Source organism: Capra hircus, chromosome 22, assembly GCF_001704415.2.
Source record: "Capra hircus breed San Clemente chromosome 22, ASM170441v1, whole genome shotgun sequence".
NCBI classification, from domain to species: domain Eukaryota; kingdom Metazoa; phylum Chordata; class Mammalia; order Artiodactyla; family Bovidae; genus Capra; species Capra hircus.
The window spans coordinates 49859585-49881261 of record NC_030829.1 but is presented as its reverse complement, the minus strand read 5'-3'; the positions used below and the strand labels follow the sequence as shown (position 1 = coordinate 49881261).

At 56.1% G+C, this 21677-nt stretch overlaps 2 protein-coding genes across 5 annotated transcripts; one reads left to right on the top strand and one right to left on the bottom strand.

Annotated features, from left to right (window-relative positions):
* Nucleotides 355-8795, bottom strand: C22H3orf18 (chromosome 22 C3orf18 homolog). 3 transcript variants are annotated; one of them, XM_005695919.3, is made up of 5 exons: nt 8516-8795; nt 6535-6896; nt 3474-3499; nt 2807-2954; nt 355-1572 (listed from the first exon to the last, which is right to left on the bottom strand). In XM_005695919.3, exons 2-5 carry the CDS (start codon nt 6766-6768, stop codon nt 1492-1494), a joined length of 489 nt encoding a protein of 162 aa, XP_005695976.1. In that variant the 5' UTR covers nt 6769-6896; nt 8516-8795; the 3' UTR covers nt 355-1491. The 3 variants fall into 3 exon arrangements, with proteins under 3 accessions (XP_005695976.1, XP_017893694.1, XP_017893695.1); XM_018038205.1 differs by having other exon boundaries at nt 1490-2954; nt 8516-8790; XM_018038206.1 differs by lacking the exon at nt 8516-8795 and adding an exon at nt 8411-8509 and having other exon boundaries at nt 1490-2954.
* On the top strand, nt 9956-21620 carry HEMK1 (HemK methyltransferase family member 1). 2 transcript variants are annotated; one of them, XM_005695917.3, is made up of 11 exons: nt 9956-10351; nt 12416-12799; nt 13092-13183; nt 13478-13571; nt 18014-18148; nt 18460-18524; nt 18801-18850; nt 19720-19828; nt 20680-20775; nt 20935-21045; nt 21205-21616. In XM_005695917.3, exons 2-11 carry the CDS (start codon nt 12590-12592, stop codon nt 21296-21298), a joined length of 1056 nt encoding a protein of 351 aa, XP_005695974.1. In that variant the 5' UTR covers nt 9956-10351; nt 12416-12589; the 3' UTR covers nt 21299-21616. The 2 variants fall into 2 exon arrangements, with proteins under 2 accessions (XP_005695974.1, XP_005695973.1); XM_005695916.3 differs by having other exon boundaries at nt 9958-10351; nt 20932-21045; nt 21205-21620.

Sequence of the window (21677 nt, the reverse complement as noted above, 5' to 3'; positions counted from 1 at the left end):
GCAACCCTGTGCTTTGGAAAAAAACACATTATTTGTTTTCTCTTTTGTGTTTCAGACACAGGTTCTATGGGTCTCAAGCCCCCTCCCTCCTCTGGTCCCATAGATCCTGTCCACTTGGCTCTCCAATCAAGGGGATAGCAGGCATGGTGACACATTCCACAGCTGAGGTTCAAGGCCCCGGAACAGCCTTGAACTCAGCACTAGAGGCATGTCATTGGACAGATCAAGGAAAGACAGCCGGGCTGCCTCCTTATGGCTGGGATCCAAGCGACACCCTCTCCCCAGCCCCTCACCCATCCCACCCCTGCTGGGGTTTCATATCCTCAGTGTCACAGGCTCACACTCTCTTTGTGTAAACGTCTTAATTACATCTTTAATGCTCTCACATGGAGATGCTGTGAGTTAAATTACAGTTTCTGCGCATCCCAAATTACCCGCAGCCCTCCAGTTGGCTCCAATGCTAACGTATTTATAGCATCTAGAGGAGGAAATAAATCCAGAACCTTCCCCACGAAGGCCTCCTAGGCCCTCACATCCTGAGGGTGGTATTTGTCCAACAGAGGGTTCGTACCTGCCGCCTTCGCGTCCGCTCCAACCAGCGGAGGACAGCGGCGACGAGGCTGGGCAAGACGGGGCGCAGGCATGCTCCTGTGCGCATGCGTGCCCTGCGGAGCCACGCCAGGTTCTTGGGGTCTGGCTTGACCCAGATGCCCCAGACTGGCAAAATTCCTTCGGGGTACAGGGTGGGCAGACCAAAGGTGATCAAAGCCCAGACTAGGTCTCTTCTGTTTCGCAAGGGGCCATCCCCACCCTGTTTCAGGCAGTCAGATCTTGCAACCCGTGACCGCTGCCCCCAGACCGGCAGCCTCTACCCCCAACCCTGGATCCGCAATAAACACTAAGACAAGGGGATTGTTCCCGAAGCTGGTTACTGGCTCGTAGAGCCCAGTGAAGAGACGCGGTGGGCAGTGGACCCTTGGCTCCGCTTCTCCTCTCCCGCAAGTCCCTGAACGCTGATGGCAGAGAAGGGGTGGCCCGCTTGATGGTCCTCTACGCGCCTTGGGGTGGGGGTCAGTGGGAGGTGGAGCCAGTGCGGGGGTCTCCATCCTGCCCGCCGTGCTCGCCCAGGCGCGCGTCTGCAGGTGGGCACGGTGATGTACATGCAGGGGGCCTTGCTGAGGATCTGGCCCCGCGTCCCTCCGCGCCTGCTCCCCCGTCTCCCCTCCCTCGCAGCTCTCCCCCGAGCTTGGACCTAGCCCATAGCCGGCCAACGGGGAGGGGTGGCTGGAAGACCTCATGGATCCCCGTCATATGGACAGACCTCCTCCTGGCCGGGGGGCACTGGGGAGGCCCCTTTTAGAGCCTGGAGAGTCAGCAGCTGGGTCCTCAGAACAGGTCCTGAGAGTCGGTCTTAGTGATCTTGGAGTGGGTGGCTTTGTGGGCACTGCAGTGGATGTCTTCATCAGAGGTCCAGGCCCATCCACCGGCTACTCATGCGTGGATGGCATTGGCCACATCGGTGAACACCAGCCGACTGGGCCTCTGCACTGGGCCCTGAGAGGGGAGCGTGGTCTGCACAGAGACAGTCGGGGCATCAGGAACCTTGACTGAGGCCAGGCCCTCTCTTACCCAGTCACCTTCACCCTCTGCTGCTTACTTGCACTTGGCACCCACTATGCCTTCTGCCTGGAATGCCCTCCCATAAGCTCAGCCAAGAAATATGACCTGACTCAAGTGATGCCTCCCATGACTCCTCCTGACAGCCATCCCCAGCTCGTCTTACCTTCTCAGCCAGAGGCAGCACTTTCCCTGGGGTCCCAGGATTAATTACACAGGTACCGCCTTCTCCCAGCAGAGGGGGCTCACCTCTGTACCCCAAGCCCCAAAGCTGCAGCACAAGGGCTGGCACAAGGGGGTGCACAGGAAATGACTGTCAAATGGTCAGTCGTCCCAAGAGTTGGGTGGGCAGAGATTCTCAGCCCAATATTCTGAATATCTCAAAGGGGTGTGAGTCCTGATCCAGGTACACAGAACTGGTAGCCAAACCAGAGGGTCTCTGACTCCCAGTCTCCACTCTTCCTGAATCCAGTCTCCCAAAGCTGCCTCTGTGGGGCTAGACTCCTTAGCAATCTGCGGGATCAAGGCCAGGAGGGATGCAAACAGGCATCACGGTCCAGAGAGGCCAGGTCTCTCCATGGGGCTCTGGCCCCCGGACATCTCAGGGACTGCTGGCAAGTGGCTGGGCAGCCCAGTGCCTCTAGCAGGATAACCACACAGGTACCTGACTCTGTGGATACGGGAGGTATCTGCCCAGGGTCTGCACCTGCCTGGGGTCTGCCAGTTACTGGGAACCCACTGTTCTACTCAGAGGTGCCAGAATCTGACCCCAGTGAAAACTCGCTCAGCATGCGATAGGAAGCAGAGGAACCCAGGGTCTCAGCCTCCCAACATTCCCTCCTGCCTTCCCCCTAGTTTCAAGGGTGCACCCAAGGCAAGAATCAGGGTATTTTTTTCACTTGCAGATGAGAAAACTGAGGCTCAGAGAGGCCAATGGACCTTCCCAGGTGACCAGGTGATCAGGGGCAGAGCCGGCTGGACCCCAAGGCTGCCCCGGCCTGGCTGTGCAGTGGTCTGTGGGGGGCCAAGGAGCAATTCTACCTGTTTCTAATCCAACCTGACAAAGCCCATATAGCTGCCACCTGACCACACGGCAGGTGTTAGAAAGCTGACCGGGAAAGGAGAGAGGGTGGGGCGGGAGAGCCATGAGTGGCCTGCGGGCTGGGTGGAGGAGCCTGCCAGCGCCCACCTTGCCCTGCATGGCCTGCCCAGCGGCGGCGGCCTGCACGGAGGCAGCGTCCCGCCCATGCTCCAGCAGCTCCTGCTCCAGTTCGTCTTGCTCCTCCGTGGGGTCGAAGTTGTACATAGGCATGAGCTGGTGGCGTAGCTTCTCCAGCCTGGGGGTGGGGGCAGAGAATGCTGGGGGCCGAGCAGGCCCTTCCCCTCCCACCAGCCCTCCAGGCCCTGCCTGCGGATCCACAGACACAGTCCTATTTATGGTCCTAAATTGTTCCCTGGGATTCAGTGAAAGACATTTCTGCGCACATTTCTGCCCCTCGGATGGGTGGCCTGGGAGGGAGAGTTACCCATTCCTGGGACCAGATGGGGCCAAGGGTCACAGAGCTGTCATCCGTGGGGGGCATGGGGACTGCCTAAGCCAGGGGCTTGTGTGGTCCACAGCCTCTGGGGGGCCTGGGGTAGGGAAAGGGGAGTCAATGGCAGCAGGGCAAGGGTGGCTCAGCTCTCCCCAAGGGAAAGTGGTCACCCCCAATCCTGAGTGGGCAGGAGGGACCCTGACTCCCTGACTAGGGAGAGGGACCTTCATGGTGGGAGGACTCTCCTTCCCCACCCGCATCCCTAGAGTCCAGCCCAGCACAGCCCATAGGCTTCGGTCTTGGGGGCAGCCAGGGAGTTACCTCTTCTTCTTCCTGATGTACAAAACCTGCAAGAGAGGGAGGCAGCATCAGATGGCCAGGGAAGGAGTCCTTAGGACAGGGGACACACGGAGGCTGATGAATGGGAGACCTCTAGGACCCCTGTCCACAGTGACCCCATCCCATGGACACATACCTCCTACCCCATTTGGCATTTACAAGATGCTGCAGAGAATCAGAGGTGGGGGGCAGCCCCGCCTGGGAAAACCAGTCAAGCCTGGCCTGGGGACTCACGGGCCCACCCTGCCAATACTGACAGTGGCTCTAGCCACTCAATGCCTGCCTCAGCCTCCTCAGGGCTGAAGTGTGTGGAGGGTGGGGATGGGGAGGGGACTTCAGCACACCCCATCCTCTCAACTGTCCCCAGGCACAATACTTTTCCCCATGTATAGGTAAAAAGTACAGGCGACAGGCAGAGGCCAGACTCGGCAGGGCAGTGGCTCTGGGCAAGGCTCTGGTCTGGGTTCCTGGGGTTTCCGGGGATGTTGGTCCTCAGTGGAAAGGGGTTGAGGAGGAGGACCTGAGGCCCTAGACAACAGCCCAGACCAAACTCTTGAACCCTGATGCTGGAGGAACCTAAGAAGACCCCTGGGTCCTCACCCACCATTGTACAGACTTGGAGATAAAGGCCTGGGCAGCCTGAGAAAACATCTGGACCCAAGAGCTCCGGGCTGGAGCAGGAAAGCCTGGTACAGGGCAGTGGGGGCGAGGGAGGAGGGGGGAGCAGGCAGGAGGAGGGGAGGAAAGAAGTAGGGAGGAAGGGGAAGATGGGGGTGAGACACGGGTGACCACCTGGGCAGGGACCCCAAGGACATCTGCCACCATCTTGCTCATCCCTAAACTGGTGTGTTTTGACTCCCAGGAACATGACCACTTCTGCCTGGGGGAAAGCCCTGTTCCAAGAGTCTGTCCTAAATCTGCCGTGGCTCCTATACTCTTGGTGGCTCATTCACAGCTTGAATCTGGTGTTTCCAGCCTGGCCCAGAGCTCCTCCTGCTGCTCATTCCTGGGGGACGCCAAAGGTGGAAAGAAACTGAGGTGCCCCTTGCTCCTCCTTCCACCCCCAGGATGTGAGCAGGCCCCTTGCTTTCCTGTGAGTGGGAGGTGACAGGAGCTCCAGGTCTCTGGCCCAGCCCCTGCCTGCCCTGAACCAGCAGCTCCAGCCCCAGTGGTCTGCACTCCCTGCCCTGCCCCATGGCCTGTGATACAGAAGGATCTTCAAGAGACGCTAGAACCAGTCTCCACCCTTCATCCTTGCTGCTCCTTCTGCCCCAAATAATAATACCTTCCCCCAACACATCTTCCTTTCCAAATCTTTCCCACCCTTCACTGTCGAGCTGCAGCCCCACCTCTTCCAGGAAGCCCTCCAGCACTGCTCCTCTGATGTGAGGCACACTGCCTGGCACTGATTTGCTCCTCCTTGCGCACAGCATGGCCTGGCTCATGGCTGGCATGAAGGCAGATTCCCTAGTACTCAAGGAACCTACCTCTCTGGACCTGGCCCTGGCCCAGGAGCTGTTTTCTGCCCTCCACTGCCTTTGCCCCATAAGCTCCCTATCTCTCTGCTTTGGGACATAAAGCCATGCACCCTGGCCCTCTGAATGTGCCTCCAGAATGAAGAGTAAGGAAGTCTTCCCAAGTTCCCAGGATCAAATCTTTGGGTCTAGCCCCTGCTTTATCCCTGACGTTCTGGTGGCTCTGCCTGTTTAACCACCACGTGGGTGCCAAACATTGGCCTTTTGCCTTGCCCCTGCCCCAGAAGCCTGTGCAGGCCCTGGCCTTGCTCTGTGTGCTATGTCCTGGCCCTGCCTGCTGGACAGCAGTTGCTCCCTGGCAGCGATCCGGAGCCTGTGGGGCCCATATGGTAACCATGGTTTACCAGCAGCTCCAGCCATGATGGACCATCCACAGCCCTATTTGTCAGAGCAACATGCTCCTAGGTCTTAGGCCGGCTGTCAGAGCTCGTGAGGGGCAGCAGGCCAAATGCCACCATTGCTGGGCCTGCTGGGGGACCTACAGTGCACCCCTGCCCTTCCAGGTTTCAGCTTACACAATCTCCCTGGTGACATTCTGAGTGTCCATGCATCATCTTAAAGAGGGAGTCCATGTCTTTTTTTTTTTGGCTGCAGGATCTTAGTTCCCAACCAGGGACTGAACCCAGGACCATGGCAGTGAAAGCACCAAGTCCTAACCACTGGACCACAGGGAATTCCCAAGGGAGAGACCATATTTTCAGCGCCAGATCCCAGATCTGGAAGCACTGTATCCACTCTCAGAGGGACACCTGGAGCCTCAGCCCAGCTCATCTCTGCCCTGATCCTGGTCCGACTCTGCCCTTCCTGTGACACTGGGGCCAGGTCTCCACTGTGAGGTCTCAGCCCTAATGTCGCCTCCTCAGCTGTCCCTGACCACCAGTCTAGGAAGGCCCCCAATCCCCACCCAGTTCCCCAAGCCAGTCTGTATGGGCTACCCTTGGCACCTTTGGTTGTATTTATCTCTCACTCCCTGTAAGAACTGCAGAACCTTTTCTCCCTCATCCCTGTGGTCCTGAAGGCTTGATCCAGGGCAAGTGCCCATGAAATAACTGCCAAGTGAATGAATGAACACTGCCAGCACGCTGCTGTGCCCAGAGCATCCTATCCAGACCCTGCAGCCCATGATCTTTCCCAATTATCTTCTGGCCTCTACTCCTGTAAGGCCCCCATGCTCACTTGCCTCGCTGTCCTGCTCACTGCTCACAGAGCCTGCTGTCTGCTTCCACACTTCTGCCCATCAAGACCCTCCATCTGAAACATCTGAAACATCCTCCACCCCAACTCCTACATGGCCTTCACGACCTAGCTTTTTTTTCTTTTTCTTCTGATTGGAGGCAGCCCCTCTGGTCTCTGGGCCCCCATATAAACAAATCCTTCGGAAAGGGAAGGATTGTACTATCACTAACAGACCATTGCGTTCTGACTAGATTCTCTAAAATCTAACCGCTGATCACCCTTCTGCCAAGTGACAGCCATGCGGGCCAACCCCAGTCTGCCCCAGCTCTCACCATGGCCACAGTCAGGCCGATGACGGTGATGATCCCGAAGGACAGAAGCATTGTGCCCACGCCGGCGGTGCCACCAGCCACGTCAGGGATTCTGGTGTCATTAAAGCTGGTGGCTTCTGGGCTGAGGGTGGTGGTCTCGGAAGCTGGCCCGTCTGAGGCAGGCTCCAGGTCAGACTCGGAGGTGGGTGGGCGGCTGCTGATCCAGCCCCGAGCAGATGGGATCCTGGAGTCCATGCTGATGCTGAGAGACTGCTTGTGGTCAGCCAACCTGCCCACTCACTTTTGACACCGGGGGTGTCCCAACCTATGGCCCCCACTACCCATACAGGGGGCCACGTCCTTGAAAGGGAGCTCCGTGGGTGCTGGAAAGAAAAAAAAAAAAAAACAGGAGGCTAAGGACAGGACTCTGTGGTGAGACGAAGTTCCCCTAAGTTCTGAAGGCACAGGGGAAATCAAAGTTTGAGGGCAAGGGAAAGTTCAGGGACCATCGGGATATGTCTTCATATACTATAGATCCCACTTGCATTTAGGGACATGAAAATGAAGCCCTGCCCCCTCTTTGTGGGTAAGATGATCACAGTGATCATACTTGGAAAATCTGAAAGGTAGTGGGGAGGCTTGAAAGAAAAAGTCCACTCTCCACCCCAGCCCCTACTCCCCACACTCTTCAACTTCATACGTCCTGCTCCCCGCCCCCCCCACCATCCCTCACCTCCTGCTTGGAGAAAAAAAAAAAAAAACAAAACTGCAGCTTTTTCCTTGCACAATGATCAGACAAGCCTGTCTGTGAATTCTGGTTCAAGCTACTTAACTGAGTGACCCTAGGCAAGTCAACCACCTCTCCCTGTCTCAGTTTCCCTGAGTCTAAGCTGTAGGCATTAAGGGCACCTCCCTCACAGAAAGGGTGAGAGGGTCACTGACATATCAGAATGAAGTAGTCCCTAGAAATGACTTAGCTCAGCACAACCCTTATCCCACAGTAAGCACCCAGTAAGTGTAAGCTCTTCTCACTCTGGTCACTCCATTTGGGAAAGGGGGGCCACAGAAGCCCCTGCACCCACTCTGCTGTGTGTCATCCAGCCCGTGCTTGGAAGGAGGGCAGGGACAGGTGTGGCAAGGCCAGAAGACAAGAAGGAGAGAAAGGAGTAATTCAGGGCCTCTGATGGGCTTTCTCTGTAGGCTCTTGGGTCCCTGGACCCCTACAGGGGAGACAGAGGCTGCCAGGGACCAGGAGACAGTCAAGGAGAGTGAATCTTCAGAGGTAAGAATGGAGCTCCCACTCTGAGATGACTTCTCCTACCCCTCCCTCTTCCCTTGGGAGCAGAGGGTGGGCGATATGCCCAGTCCAGCCTGTGACTTTGGCCTTCCCAGGCCAAAAGGCCCTGGATAAGACGGAGTGGGAAGAAGTCCCAGCCAAACTGCAGAAAGGCAGGCCTAGGGAGAGGAGGACTGCACAGATCATGGCTGCACACACACGCTGTGCGCCAGCTCATGGGTATATGTGGGATGCCTCCCATGTGGGTGCATGGGTGTGTGTGAGGTGGGCACACACACCCAGGATGGCCCCTTAGGAAGGGGCAAGGCTGGCACAGAAACACGGGATGGGAGAGGCTCATCGCCGCTCTCTGTCCTCTGCCTCTAGGTAGGCTGGGCTTGTCGGGAGTCCCAGGTTCTTTCTTGGTTCTGCCACTGACTCCGAGATGTGACCTTGGGCCAGACCCTTAACACTTGCTCTGGGGCTCTGTTTATTTTTCCTTCCAAAGGAGGGAAAGGGCCCTGCTCATCACTGTTCAGGACTGCCTCATGTTCCAAAGGGCAAGAGAAGGAATCGGGGAGGAAAAGGGTTGGGCGCTACGACCTCCGAGAACCCACATACCGTTCTCCACCAGGTTCATCATTCCTCGCTACTCCAATCCCCATCCCCACCTTCGTCCCTCTGATTCCTCCATTCTTGCACAGAAGCGGCGACCTCAGCACTTACTTAATCCTCTCTGGGACGCCGAGCTCAGCCGGAGAGGTTAGGGGTGGTGGCGACCGGCAGGAGGCGGGGGCAAGGTTGGGGGGGAGACCCCCCAGGTCCTAGGGTAGGGGGCGGCGGGTCCGACCCGAGGTCCGCCCTCCCTGGGTGGACCTCCTGGGCTGTGCCTGTGACGTCGCACCGCCCACAGCCGAGCGCTAGCTCTGCCAGCCTGGACAGGGACAGGCCCGGCCGGGACCCACCGCGGGGGTGGGGCTGAGGCCAGCAGCCTAGCGTCTCCGCGATGCTCCAGCTATTCTCCTCCCTGCCAGCCCCGCGCCCCCGGCCTCGGATTGGCTGTCAGGCCCAGAGCCGGCTCTGCATTGGTCCGCTGGCCTGCCGCTCAGATCTGGCTCTGCCCCCAGCAAGAGCGGGAGCTGGGTCGCAGTTGTTGCAGACCACTGCTCATTCTCCCTGGCCCATGTAGAATCGCGCGGGGGACTGTGGGCGGCCAGGCCTTTCTTAAGGACAGAACTCTGGCCACCGGCTAGCCCAGGCTTCACCTCCACCCGGACAGACTCGCGCTCCCCAAATGCAGGTGGGCGCAGGTTTGGGGAGAGCACCAAGCTAGGAGTCCTTGAGCCAGCGTTGAACTCTGGCTTGACGCTCTACTAGCTTGGTGAACTAGAGCAAGATGCTTCTCCTCCCTGGCTCTCAGCTTCCTGTTCAGATGGGCTCTGGTGTGAGGGCTGTTGGCAAACGGTACCCACCTCTGGCTAGAAATGAGGCATCTTTCAGAGAAATAGGGAGATGGGATGGTATTATTATTGGAGAGGAATTACTGGGCACCTGGACCCAGGAAAACCTATATATACCCCTCCATCCAGAGTGCGATCACCTCTACAATGAGGAGCTTTCAGATACCTTCTAATTCTCAGGTTTTCATAGGAACTTATGGGGATCGCTTTTTAATAGCTTGTTACAGATACAGATCCCCGGGTCTGGGACGGAGCCTCGGAAACTGTATGTTTAACAGTAGTTTAGTCAACAGTGATCTAGTTAACAATAGACTCGAGGGCAGAGGGGAGTGGCATTGGCAGGCCACACTTGAGAGACCCTGCCATGAATTTTATAAGAGGAACTGAGGCACACAGAGAGGACCTGGACAAAGCCCCCCACCCCGATGAGTAAGGATTCAAACCCTGGTCTACTAATACTTCCAATTTAGAGCTGCCTGCTCCAAACCCTAAAACGGGGTTAGAGGGTCAAGAGCGGCCCTGGGGTCCAGTCGCCACCTGGTGCTGGACACTGGTCCTGTCCAGGTCCTGAACACTGGATGCCACTCCTCAAGTTAGTGCCCGCCCCCAACACTGGGCTACACCCACGTGCCGCTCTACCCGTACAAGGTCTATGTTAGGCCACGCCCCTGCGCATAGCGCCCGATCCCTTGAACTCCTGGCCAGCTGATGACACGCCTCCTTTCGGGCGGCCTACACAACTCCGGAGTCGGTACCAGACACCGCAGGCTAAAGCCGTATTCCTGCTGTGACCTTCAGGAAGACTGGGGAGCAACCTTAACACAACGCCACCCTTTCCCACCGTGCGCCTGCGAAATAGTGTGCAAGGCTTTCATACCCACCCCGCCGCCACTGGCCCGCAGGGGCGTCCGAGGTGCAACCCAGCGGCTCTAGGAACCCTGGAGCTGGTCGACGGAATCCACCCGAGCCCTTTCTCAGTTGAACCAACCCCGGAAGCAGAGCCTCTCGGGAGGGCGCTCACATCCGGGTTATGCACATCCGGGAGCCGAACCCGCGGCAGTTTCTTCAGGGTGGCGGGAGAGTGGAGTAACCTATTAGAAAGGTATGAGCAACACCCTCGAGACGTCGAGTTCTTCAGAGTGCTGGTAGCCTTCCTCAGAAAGTCTGTGTCCCCGTTGTACAGATGGAGAAACAGGCTTGGTTAGAGGCAGTCTTTCCGTGAGAACTGGGAGGGAAGAAGCTGCGCCTGACTTCAGGCCTCCCCTGCTCCTTGGGCCGCACTCTGGTAGTCAGAGCTGCCTCAGCAGTCCGAAGGATTTGTGCCTTGCCTGGAACGGTTACTAGCTGGGTAGCTTTGGGCAGGTTGCTTCCCGTCCGCAGTCTTTTTTTCCTTGCTGCTTGTCTCTAAAGAGCGGCACCTAACAGTTGTTCAATAAAAGCTAGTTTGAAACCAGGTCTTTGTAAGAGGAAAGGAAGCCACTGATTTGAAATCTTCAGCTAAATGTGTTGGTGATATGTAATATAATTTGTGATATATAATATATATATTTTAATATAAAGTTAACAAAAATTGTCATCTAAAAGTTATTTATTTGTGTCTTTATTTTTGTTTCCGTTGGGTCCTGGGTCTTCCTTGTTGTACTCAGGCTTTCTCTTGTTTCAGTGGAGGGGGGGAGCTTCTCATTGTGGTGGCTTCTTTTGTTGCCGAGCACAGGCTCTCGGGCGTGCGGGTTTCAGTAGTTGTGGTTCGTTGGCTTAGTTGGCCCATGGCATGAGAGATCTTCCCTGACCAGGGATTGAACCTGTGTCCGCTGCACTGGCTGGCGGATTCCAAACCACTGGACCACCAGGGAGGTCCAACAAATTGTCAGATTTTTAGTTGGCAGTTTATGCTGGTGTTTAGGACCATGGGTTAAATTGGGTGGAGGGATGATTTTCAGCATACCAGTCAACGATGTGTATATGTGCTAAATCTCTTTGTGTCCAACTCTTTGTGACCCTGTGGACTGTTATCTGGCAGGCTCCTCTGTTCATGGGATTCTCCAGGCAAGAATACTGGAGTGGGCTGCCCTGCGCTCCTCCAGGGGGTCTTCCCAACGCAGGGATCCAACCTGCGCCTCTTACATCTCCAACATTGGCAGGCAGGTTCTTTACCACTAGCTCCACCTGGGAAGCCCGCAAATCAATGACAGTACATGCTAAATGTCGGAAGCAAAACTCCCAGGCAAAAGCAGTCTTCTCCCCTAGTAATACTAGTTAAGAGCATTGACTCCCTCTGTGTGTTGAGATGCCTCCCAGGCCCTTGACATTCATTGATTGAGGCACTGCTCATCAGGGAGTTTGTGTTATTTCTTTCCTCTCCTGTATGGAGGAGGAAATTAAAGCTCAGAAATAGTGAGTTTCCCAAGGTCACATTCTCTGGGTCAAATAGATCTCTCCAAGCCTGAAGCCTGCCAGCCCATTTATTATCAGGGACTGAACCATGGATTCAGATCACTTGAGCCAAAGACCTGAAGAAAATATCACTGACCAAGGCAAGAAAATTCAAATAGGTGGGTGAGGGTATAAAATGGAGTCAGTTCAGTTCAGTCACTCAGTCATGTCCGACTCTTTGCAACCCCATGAATCGCAGCACGCCAGGCCTCCCTGTCCATCACCAACTCCTGGAGTTCGCTCAGACTCACGTCCATCGAGTCAGTGATGCCATCCAGCCCTCTCATCCTCTGTCGTCCCCTTCTCCTGCCCCCAATCCCTCCCAGCATCAGAGTCTTTTCCAATGAGTCAACTCTTCGCATGAGGTGGCCAAAGTACTGGAGTTTGAGCTTTAGCATCATTCCTGCCAAAGAAATCCCAGGGCTGATCTCCTTCAGAATGGACTGGTTGGAGCTCCTTGCAGTCCAAGGGACTCTCAAGAGTCTTCTCCAACACCACAGTTCAAAAGCATCAATTCTTCAGCGCTCAGCCTTCTTCACAGTCCAACTCTCACATCCATACATGACCACAGGAAAAACCATAGCCTTGACTAGACGGACCTTAGTCGGCAAAGTAATGTCTCTGCTTTTGAATATAGGGAACAGCAAAGTATGCCCTCTCACAGGCAACAGGTCAGAGAAGAGTGAGTCCTGCGAGGCTCAGCTGCTGCTCTGATTCTCCTTCCCTATTCCAGGGCAGCCGCATCTGAGGACCAGCCATACTGAGGACCCAGAGCCTGTGATCACTCCATCTCCTTCCAGCTGAGGCCAGTCACCATTCTCAGCAGCTGACATCACAAGAAAGACTTGGGCATCTCGGGGAAGTACTCAAGGGATCCTTTCCCTGAGACGTGGAGCATCAGGGCAGAATGCTGAGGGCCCTCCTCTCTGGCCTGGGGTGGAGGAAAGGCATTTGGGGCTGCGCCTTCAGCTCATGGCAACCCCATCAGCCTCCGGCTGGGTTGTTGAGTGCCACTGAAGTGGTCAGCCACTGGACATCAGTCTTTGAGGAGAAGGGCATCCCTGAGGCCCGGGAATCCAGTGAGTACATCGTGGCTCATGTCCTTGGAGCCAAAACAGTTAAGTGCAGTGTTGTCGGAGGGGGGGCAGGAAGTGGGAGGAGGGAGGCCCCGGGAAAGGAATATCCAGCCTTTTCCACTCCACTGAGAGTGCTGAGCTGAGAATGGTGGGATTTTTCTGAAGGAATGTCTTAAACAAATACTTAAGTCATCCATCCAAGAAACTATTAGAGTGTGTGCCAGGCACCAGGGCTTCAGGGATGACCAGGGTGGCCAGTTTTGGACCCACTGGCATCATCAATGAAAGAAACCTGGGTCGGGGAGCCAGCCACTCATGATCTCTATGGGTCAGTTTCAGAGCCTGAGGCCAGGACTTTGGACCCAACCCCTAACCCCTTGGCAGCTACAGTGTATCCAGGAGCTGGGTAGCTACCGGTTGCAACGGTGAGTGCCATGGACCAAACCTGAGGGCTGTGTGTGGGGAGCAGAGTCCAGCTTCCTCCAGCCCCACCAAATTCATGGTCAAGGAGGAAGAAAGTGTCCAAGGACTCGGAAGGTATTGGGATGAGAGTGATGAGAGAGGTAGTAAATAGAAAGAAGATGGGCTTGGTTAGGAGTTCCAGGGCACAGGAGGCGTGACCCTACCTAACACCTTTGGCCACAGTGGTATCCCAACCGAGACAGGGCCCTGTTGGTCCATTTGCTGGCACTGATGATCACCTTCTTCCCCCTCTGCAGGATGCCTGTGCAGTACATCCTTGGTGAATGGGACTTTCAGGGTCTCAATCTGAAGATGGCACCCCCAGTTTTCATCCCTAGGCCAGAAACGGAGGTAGGTGTGCCCGCTGGACTAGACAGGATGGGGTGAAGGGGTTCACGGTGCCTGTCTTGTCCCAGACTTCCACCAGGGGGCGCCGGGGCCCCATTATTGCTATCCCTTAGAGACAGCGCCCTTCCTGGCTGGCTGGATTGGTGGGACCAAAAGGAAAGAGGTCTCTTGCTGGCCTCCTTGATTGTCATCACTTCCCAGGCCACTGTCCCAGCCCTTGGCTGTCAGTGGCTCATGATGGCCCAACTAGTGCTGCCCACCAAGTGCTCAGCCTATTCCTGTCATTTCCCTAGGAGCTGTCCCATGGGCCCATAGCCAACCGAACCCGTGGGAAACAAGTGCCTCTTCTTCCTCAGGAGGCAGTGGGGGAGTGGAGAGGGCTCCCGCTGAACACCTAGAAGCCTGGGGCAGCTTTGTGACCTCGGGGAGCTTACCACTCGCCCCCTCTGGACCCAGATAATGAGAGGGTTGGGTTTCCAGATCAGGGAATAGTTCGAACCCTTTTACCTTTTCCATCCACTTTCTAGTCGGATCGCTGCCTGTGTTTCTCAGTTTACTAGGACTGAGGAATGTGTGGTCCCAACATGCTTTCTGTAGGTGAGGCCCCTTAATCCTGGGAGAAATGCTTTCTAGGGTCTTGGGCTTCCCCTCACCTTGTAGGTGGCAGAGCTGGGAGCCAGAGAGAGCAGAACAGGTGGCAGGGTAGCACAGTGGGGGTGGATAGGCAAGCCAGAGGGCACCAGGTTCTGAGAAGAGGCACACCCATTTCTGGGGAACCTCATCCACCTGCTCCAGCCAGGGACCCAGAGCCCCTCCTCACTTTCCTAGCCTCCTCGACAGCTGAGAAACCCTCTGACCCCACTGCCCTCTACATCGTGTGGCTGGGAGGCCAGGTCCTCACCTTACTGCCCAGTGTCAGGGCAAGGACAATAGGGAGTCTGAGACCTTGCTGAGGTCACAGGGCTGCCTGGGCAGGGGGCATGAGACAGCACTCGGACATCCTGTCTCCTGGGTCAGGGCCCCTTCCCTCACAGGGGCTGCCCCATCTGGGACTGGATGAGCTGGGATGGGTGCAGAGCCGGAGCAGGATGGGCCTGCTACCTGCAGGCTTTGAGGGGGCCAATGTGTCGCTCCTCCAAGCATGCAGCATCTGGCCATGAGGTCACTCACCATCCCCGGAGGCTGCCCAGGGTCAGGGCATTGGAAGCAAGCTACCCCGATGACTTTTAAGTCCCTTCAGAGCTGACCTGGCACCAACTGCGTGTTTCAGGGTTCTGAGTGTTGGGTGTGGACTTCCGGTTCCCATGTGGCCCCCCCCGCCCCCCGCCTTTCCTGGGTGGATCTGGGCCAGGAGAGTGGCTCTGCTGTCAAGGGTGGGGGAGGTGGGGGAGAGGAGGGAGGCTGCGGTGGGGAGGCCAGTCCTTGCCTCACTGTACACACATTTCTCAGAACTTGCCAGGTTGCCCCAGTGTAAAGCCGCATCAGGGGGTGCCTTACCAAGAACTTGAGAGGACGTGGCCTGTGGCGAGGAGTGGGGAGAATGAGTGCATGGGAGGGGCCATGCTGCTTGTGCTCTCTCCATCCATTAAAGGTGGTTTCTGATGATGGGTGCAGAATTCTGAAATGCAGAGTTGTAGGCGGCATGTGGCCTGACCAGTTGGGTTTTCCCTGGGGGTGGGGAGGTGCTGCAGTCCCCAGCCTGGTGGTATGTACAGTAGGAAACCCAAAGCTGGAAGCGTGAACTGTTCCTGCCCAGCCTGGTGGGGTGTGGGAGGCTCAATGCCCTGTCTGTGATTAGCTTACAGGAGGCAGTGCCCCCTTCCTGGGGCTGCCCCATCAAGAATGTAATGCCAGTGTGGGTACTCCTGGCACCCAGGTCCTGCTGAGGCCTTGACCCAACCTCTTGAGGGCTCTGGAATCCTGTGGAGGCTGTGGAATCCTGTGGAGGCAGTGGCTCCAGGCAGAGCCAACAGCTGCATGCTCTTTGCCTCCTTCCCACGTTCCCCTCTGCTCCCATCCTGCTGTGTTCTTGGATTCTTCCTTGTTCACCTGGAAAATGTGCCCTGCGCCTGTGAGCAGCTCGATTTTCAGTTCTTCCAAGGAGCCACCAACTCTCAGATGAGGAGGCACTTTTCTAGGTGAGAAAGAGAGTTTCTGGACCTGTTAAGAGTGATCTCCACTCTTACCCACTGTGTCTCAGGTGGTCCTACAGCCAAAATCATCCCTCCATAGTTTGGAGTATGAGAGAGGCGGAGGAGCACTGGTGGCCCAGTCTCTCAGATTCATACCTTGCCCAGGGTAGCCATTCACACATGTGGTGTGTGTTTCTGAGGTCGGGGTGTCTCTGTGAGGTGGCTGGCCAGTGTGGTTGACTAAGGGGTCATTCTTCAGCCAGGGTAAGTCTATGGCCCGGAAACCAAGAGAAGTTCACACTCCTGACAAGTTTCATCTGTCCGACTGGCTGTTCAGTACTTGGTCTCACCGCTGAGACCGCAGCCTCCTGGCTACAGCCCTAGACTGCTGTCTCTGTGCTGGCCCTAGTGCTGTGGACCCAGTTTGCTGCCAGCACTCCAGTTCCCCAGTGGTGCCTGGTACGGGGATGGTGGGAACAAGTGCAGGGAAACCCTTTCTGGCTGGAGATGGGCTGTCTCACCCTTTGGTAGCAGTTTGGTGCAGAAGGGGCTTGGAATAGGAAAGGTTGGACCCACTGGCCAAGTTCTACCTGCCTTGGACTTGCTACCCTGGGGACAGGTGAGCTTTGCTCCTGGGCTGAGGTGCCTGGGAGGATGAAATACTTCTGGGGACTCAGCACTGAAGAACTTAAATGGAAAATGGGTCTGAGTGATCTGGAGCCCTCTGCCCTGTTGGGCGTAACTGTTGACATTGAGACTTGGACGGACAGAGGAGTCTGAGGCTTGGAGGGTAACTTCCTGCAGCCACTGAGAGCTTGCCCAGCCCTTGGGGAGTAGCCAAGAGGTCTCTTTGTGGGCCAAGCTCTGCCCGTGTGGGACACATTGGTGGGATAACCCCTGGGCTTTGCATCATGGAGCATTCAGTCTGGCGGGAGAAGCACACCCCACCCTAGACCTAGGCCCATAGTGAGGAAAGTCATGGGAGAGAGAGCCCAGGGGAAGTGGCTCTCTTTCATATGAGGGAAACACCCACTTCCTGACCCCTCCCCTCATTCCCTGAGCCAACACTGCCTGGAATTCCAGGAGTCCTCAGCCCCTAGGGAGCCCTCTCCAGCCCTCTTCCAGAGGACAGGTCCCTTTGAGAAGGGACTGTACTGCCCTTCTCCTGTTCCATGCCTGGCTCCTTGAGCCCCCACTCTACTGCTGTTCAGAAACATTTGGGCCAGTTGGCAGCAGCGGCCCTTCACCCTCATCTTCATGCTATATTGGTTTCCATCCACAATCTGCAGGTGGCAGATAGGTGAGTGAGACTTGAAACTGTAGTTTCTAGAGTGACAGTGTCTGAAAATGTTGCCCTGCCACCAAGGCAGGTACAGTGTAGTTAAGGCACCTCCTACTCTGCCATGCTCACTTATCCCATGCCCTGAGTATGCCACAGTCCCCTTCAGATACAGGGCTCAGGTAAGGCTGTATCACCCCCCTGCCACAACCCGTCCTGGAGGGAATTCCCTGTCCCTTTGACCTTGGGCCTCTCTGGGGAGGCTGTGAGGAAGCTGGGGACACATTGGCCCCTTGGCCACCATGAGCTGTAGGCCAGCCTCCTGGTGAGACCTTGACCCCTGGGCCTCACTTTCCTCAGTAGGGTTTAATTACCAGATTAATACAGGGAATGTTCTAGAAGCAGGGCCAGGCACAGAGTGGGTGGCCAGGGACCATCAAGTATGTTTCTTAACTTTGGTATAAGCACAAAACAAGAGGCTATCTGGAAAGGGATTAGCTGGGGCTGACTGAACACCTATGGTGTACCATGCATGGGATCAATGCTTCATGAATGTGCTTCTGTTTAATCTTCATTTGTCCCCAGTGAGGTGTGTTATCCTTAGCTATGCTCCTATTGTGGAGAAGGCAATGGCATCCCACTCCAGTACTCTTGCCTGGAAAATCCCATGGACGGAGGTGCCTGGTAGGCTGCAGTCCATGGGGTCGCGAAGAGTCGGACACGATTGAGCGGCTTCACTTTCACTTTCATGTGTTAAGGAAATGGCAACCCACTCCAGTGTTCTTGCCTGGAGAATCCCAGGGACGGGGGAGCCTGGTGGGCTCCCATCTCTGGGATTGCACAGAGTCGGACACGACTGAAGCGACTTAGCAGTAGCATGCTCCTATTTACAGACAGGGAAGCAGAGACATAGACAGACAGTGACCTGCCCGTAGCCCCAGCTGACATGAAGTTCAGTCTGGCTTTGGTCATCCCCCTCCTCCATTCACACAGGGGCAGATCAGCACCAACTCTGAGATCTGTCTGCCTTGCAGGAGCTGGTTGAATGGGTGCTGGAGGAGGTGACCCAAGGACCCCGTGTGGTGGGAGCTGAAAGCAGCCCCCTCATCTTGGAGGTGGGCTGTGGATCAGGAGCCATCTCCCTCAGCCTGCTGAGCAGGCTTCCCCAGGTGAGCCCCCCGTGCATGGGTAGACTGACTGGCACTCGCTGCCCTTCCTGCTGATCCCTCCCCCGCCTCTCTCTGTCAGAAGCACTTAGGGGAAAATAATGGGAAGTAGGAGGAAGACACCTGCTCCGGTCCACATGGCCACAGTCTCTTAAGTCCCATGCCCTTCCATCTGGCCAGACTCTGGCCGCAGAGAGGGAAAAGCTATTGAGCATTACCTTCCTCTTCTAGTAGAGGGTTGGAGGAGGGCTCTGGTCCCCAAGCCTGGCCTCTCTGAACATCCTGCCTCCCATGTACCCTTGTTCTTGCGGTAGAGCCGAGTCATTGCTGTGGATAAGGGAGAAGCCGCCATCTACCTGACCCATGAGAATGCTCAGAGGTAGGTGGGCTTGAGGGCAGAGGGTCAAGGTAGGGGAGTCAGATTTTAGGGCCTGATTTCAACCCCTGTCCAGGTATTAAACCCACTGACCTTCACACCCAAGAAGGAGGAGGCAGTGAGGGTGGCCTGGTGTAGGTCCCACAGGGTTGCAAATGGACAGTGGACAACCAGGTTTCTTGCTGGTCCAAGAAGGGTTTAATCTCCCAAGACTTTGTAGCCAGAGGTAGGAGTCTATTCCCACCCACCGTGCTCACCTCTCTCTTCCTGTCTCTCCAGGCTTCAGTTGCAGGACAGGATTCAGATCGTCCCCTTCGATGTGACCTCAGGTACCTTTCCCACTCCTCTTCCCTGGGTGGAGATCCTGGGTCCAGGTGCTGCTGGCTGGATGAGGCACTCTACAGAGATGCAGGGAGGGTTTTTCCCACCTTCATTCACTCACCCACACACACAATCTCATACCAACCGTTGCTGAGGACAGGCAAGTCTCCTTTGCCTCCTGGGCTGACCTGACCCATGAAGGAACCAGCCACAAGGTCTTTTTCACCTTTCATATTGTCCATAGTGAATGAGTTTAATTAGGGCTTGCTGTTGTCAAGAGGTAAGCAGAAGCTCTAAGAAATCCTGGGGACCAAAATACTTGAGTGTCTGCCTGGCCCATACAGCGTGTCCTGGGAGTTCTGGCTTCATTTCAGATTCTGTCACATCCCCACAGGATCCTTGAGCTTCATGTACTGTCTCCATGGAGCATGGCATGTGGCACAGGATGGGGCCAGTAAACAGAGCCACTAGAAATCAACTGGCACAGGCCAGGCTTGCCCTCCATATACTCAGTCTGTGTTGGTTTTGAGGCAGAGTGTGGCAAGACAAGTGGGGCTGCAGAGAACAGAGGCTCTTGCTTGGCCAGGTGGTCAGAGATGGCTGCCTGAAAGTGGCACTTAAACAGTGTTGCTTATTGGGGAGATTTTTAACAGGAAAGAGAGAAGTCAGGGACACTCCAGGCCATGTCAGAGCATATACATTCCCACCCAGGCTGCCGGCCGGGGTCCTAGGACCCTAATCTGCAAGTGTAGTTTATCAGGTCCAGAGATAGTGCCGAGATATGTGACCTGGGGAGAGGGATTACCCAAGGGTCACAGTGCGTGGATCTTCTACCTTTCACCTTCTGTTCTCTGCCATGTGTTCCCTTTGACCACAGTGGAGAGCTGGGCACACCTTCTATCCTGGGGCCCTGTGGACCTGGTCGTCAGCAACCCTCCCTACGTCTTCCACCGGGACATGGAGAAGCTGGCTCCTGAGATCCTCAGGTGTGGGGTAGACCAGGGAGGCCAGGCCTGAGGCCTAGTGGAGTGGGTCTGCCCTGGAGGACCACACTGGGAGGGATGCGGAGGCTGAGGGGCTGAAAGGAGCAGTAGTGCTGAAAGAGAGCCTCACTCTGGAACCCACAGACCTACTTGGGTTCAGCACCTGCCTTCCCACTTAAGACCACTGAACCTCTCTGAGCCTTGGTCTCCTGCCTCTGAAAGGGGACTGACTGGTGGAACTTTGTTGGGCCAGGGGGTGGACTTGGTGATGACTAAGATCGCAGACAACAGTTTACGATACTTGGAAGGTGCTTGGATGGGTGCACCATTTTCCAGAAGACTGAGGCCTAGAGACGTAAGGTGACTTGTCCAAGATTGTTCGGGGGCTTAGCTGGAAAACTGGGACTATGACCCTACTCTAGGCTTTTCACTGAGCCATCCTGCTCTCAAATGGGCTGAGAACCAGGGGTCGCCCAGGAGCCTCTGGAGGAGGCCATGGTAATGTGTGTCAGGGTGCTTCCTGGCTTCCCACTTCCTGACTCTTAGGAGTGATTAGTGCCAGCTCTTGGCTTCCCCAGGCCAAGAATAGGAACACCATTGTGGGGAGACCCTCTTGCCCTGAGGGCAGTCAGTCAGTGGGATTTGCTGAGCATGCCCAGCACTGCTCCATTTGGGGGATGCCTGTGGAGGGGAGCATTGGAGCTGCCACCATTTGGGGGCCTCTCTCTGGGACCTCAGACTTTGAGCCCAGAATATAAGTTCCATAGAGCCCTCTATGGAAGCCCTGTTCAGCTTCTCCATACTTTCTAGATACCTCATCACAGGCCCTCACCTCCCACTGTTTTCCTCTTCAGATATGAAGACCCAGTAGCCCTGGATGGTGGTGAGGAGGGCATGGACATCATTGCCCACATCCTGGCCCTGGCTCCTCAGCTCCTGAAGGACTCTGGGTATGGAGGGGGTGTCTCCTGGGTCTGACCTCTGCAGCCTTCTCCCCGCTGATGTGTACTGGGCCTGCTTTGGCCGTCAGCCCTCCCAGCTCCGGCAACCCAGAAGTGCAGGTCCAGCCTTGCCCAACTGAGCTGACCCATTTCTCCCTCACACAGAAGCATCTTCTTGGAAGTGGACCCACAACACCCAGAGCTCGTTGGCAGCTGGCTTCAGAGCCAGCCTGACCTGTCCCTCAATCTTGTGGCTATGCGCAGGGACTTCTGTGGGAGGTGAGACTCAGCCCTGTCCCCAACCCCCATGGACCAGCCATGCCGGTCCTTCCACGCTGACCATCATAGCTCTGGCCGTGGGGCAGGGGTGTGCTTCCCACTCCCTGCTCATTCACCAGGGCCCAGGTAGTAACTGGCTGCTTGTCCCTGTCTCTCTAGGCCGCGGTTCCTACATATCAGGAGGTCTGGGCCACAGTGTGGTTCCCCTGTGGATGCCTGGCCAGGGCGCCAACCTGCCAGAGTGCCTGGTTGACATTTCTACCGGGAATGCTACTTGGAGGGAGGTAGATGGTGCTGTCCAGAACCCCAGATGCTTGTGGCATTTCCCACGGCTCTGTGATTCTCCATGCTCCGTGATTTCTAGGAGACTGGGGAATAGGAGCAAGGGTGGGAGTGTCCTTCCTGGGGCAGCAAAGGGCAAGGGCGCCCACAGTGCAGCTCAGGAGCTGAGCAGACCCAGGTTCCCAGTCTGGCTCCATCGTGTCAGTGTGGCCAAGGCAGGTTGCTGTGTCTTTAGGGGAATTGCTCTGGGGATGTTGGAAGATACGGCCAATAAAGTGGCAAGAGACCAGCAAGTGGTGGCCTAATGTTTTGTTATTGCGATGTGTGGGTCCCCTGATGCCTTGCCCCTA

What these genes read in the sequence shown, in the direction of transcription:
- C22H3orf18 (XM_018038205.1), bottom strand. Translation starts at nt 6,768, where the DNA reads ATGGACTCCAGGATCCCATCTGCTCGGGGCTGGATCAGCAGCCGCCCA. An exon ending in TCGGCCTGACTGTGGCCATG is followed by an intron (nt 3,500 to 6,534) that starts GTGAGAGCTGGG and finishes CCTCTCTTGCAG; the next exon opens with GTTTTGTACATCAGGAAGAA. An exon ending in TACATCAGGAAGAAGAAGAG is followed by an intron (nt 2,955 to 3,473) that starts GTAACTCCCTGG and finishes CCCCACCCCCAG; the next exon opens with GCTGGAGAAGCTACGCCACC.
- HEMK1 (XM_005695916.3), top strand. Translation starts at nt 12,590, where the DNA reads ATGCTGAGGGCCCTCCTCTCTGGCCTGGGGTGGAGGAAAGGCATTTGG. An exon ending in CCCCTTCGATGTGACCTCAG is followed by an intron (nt 18,851 to 19,719) that starts GTACCTTTCCCA and finishes CTTTGACCACAG; the next exon opens with TGGAGAGCTGGGCACACCTT. An exon ending in CAGCTCCTGAAGGACTCTGG is followed by an intron (nt 20,776 to 20,931) that starts GTATGGAGGGGG and finishes TCCCTCACACAG; the next exon opens with AAGCATCTTCTTGGAAGTGG.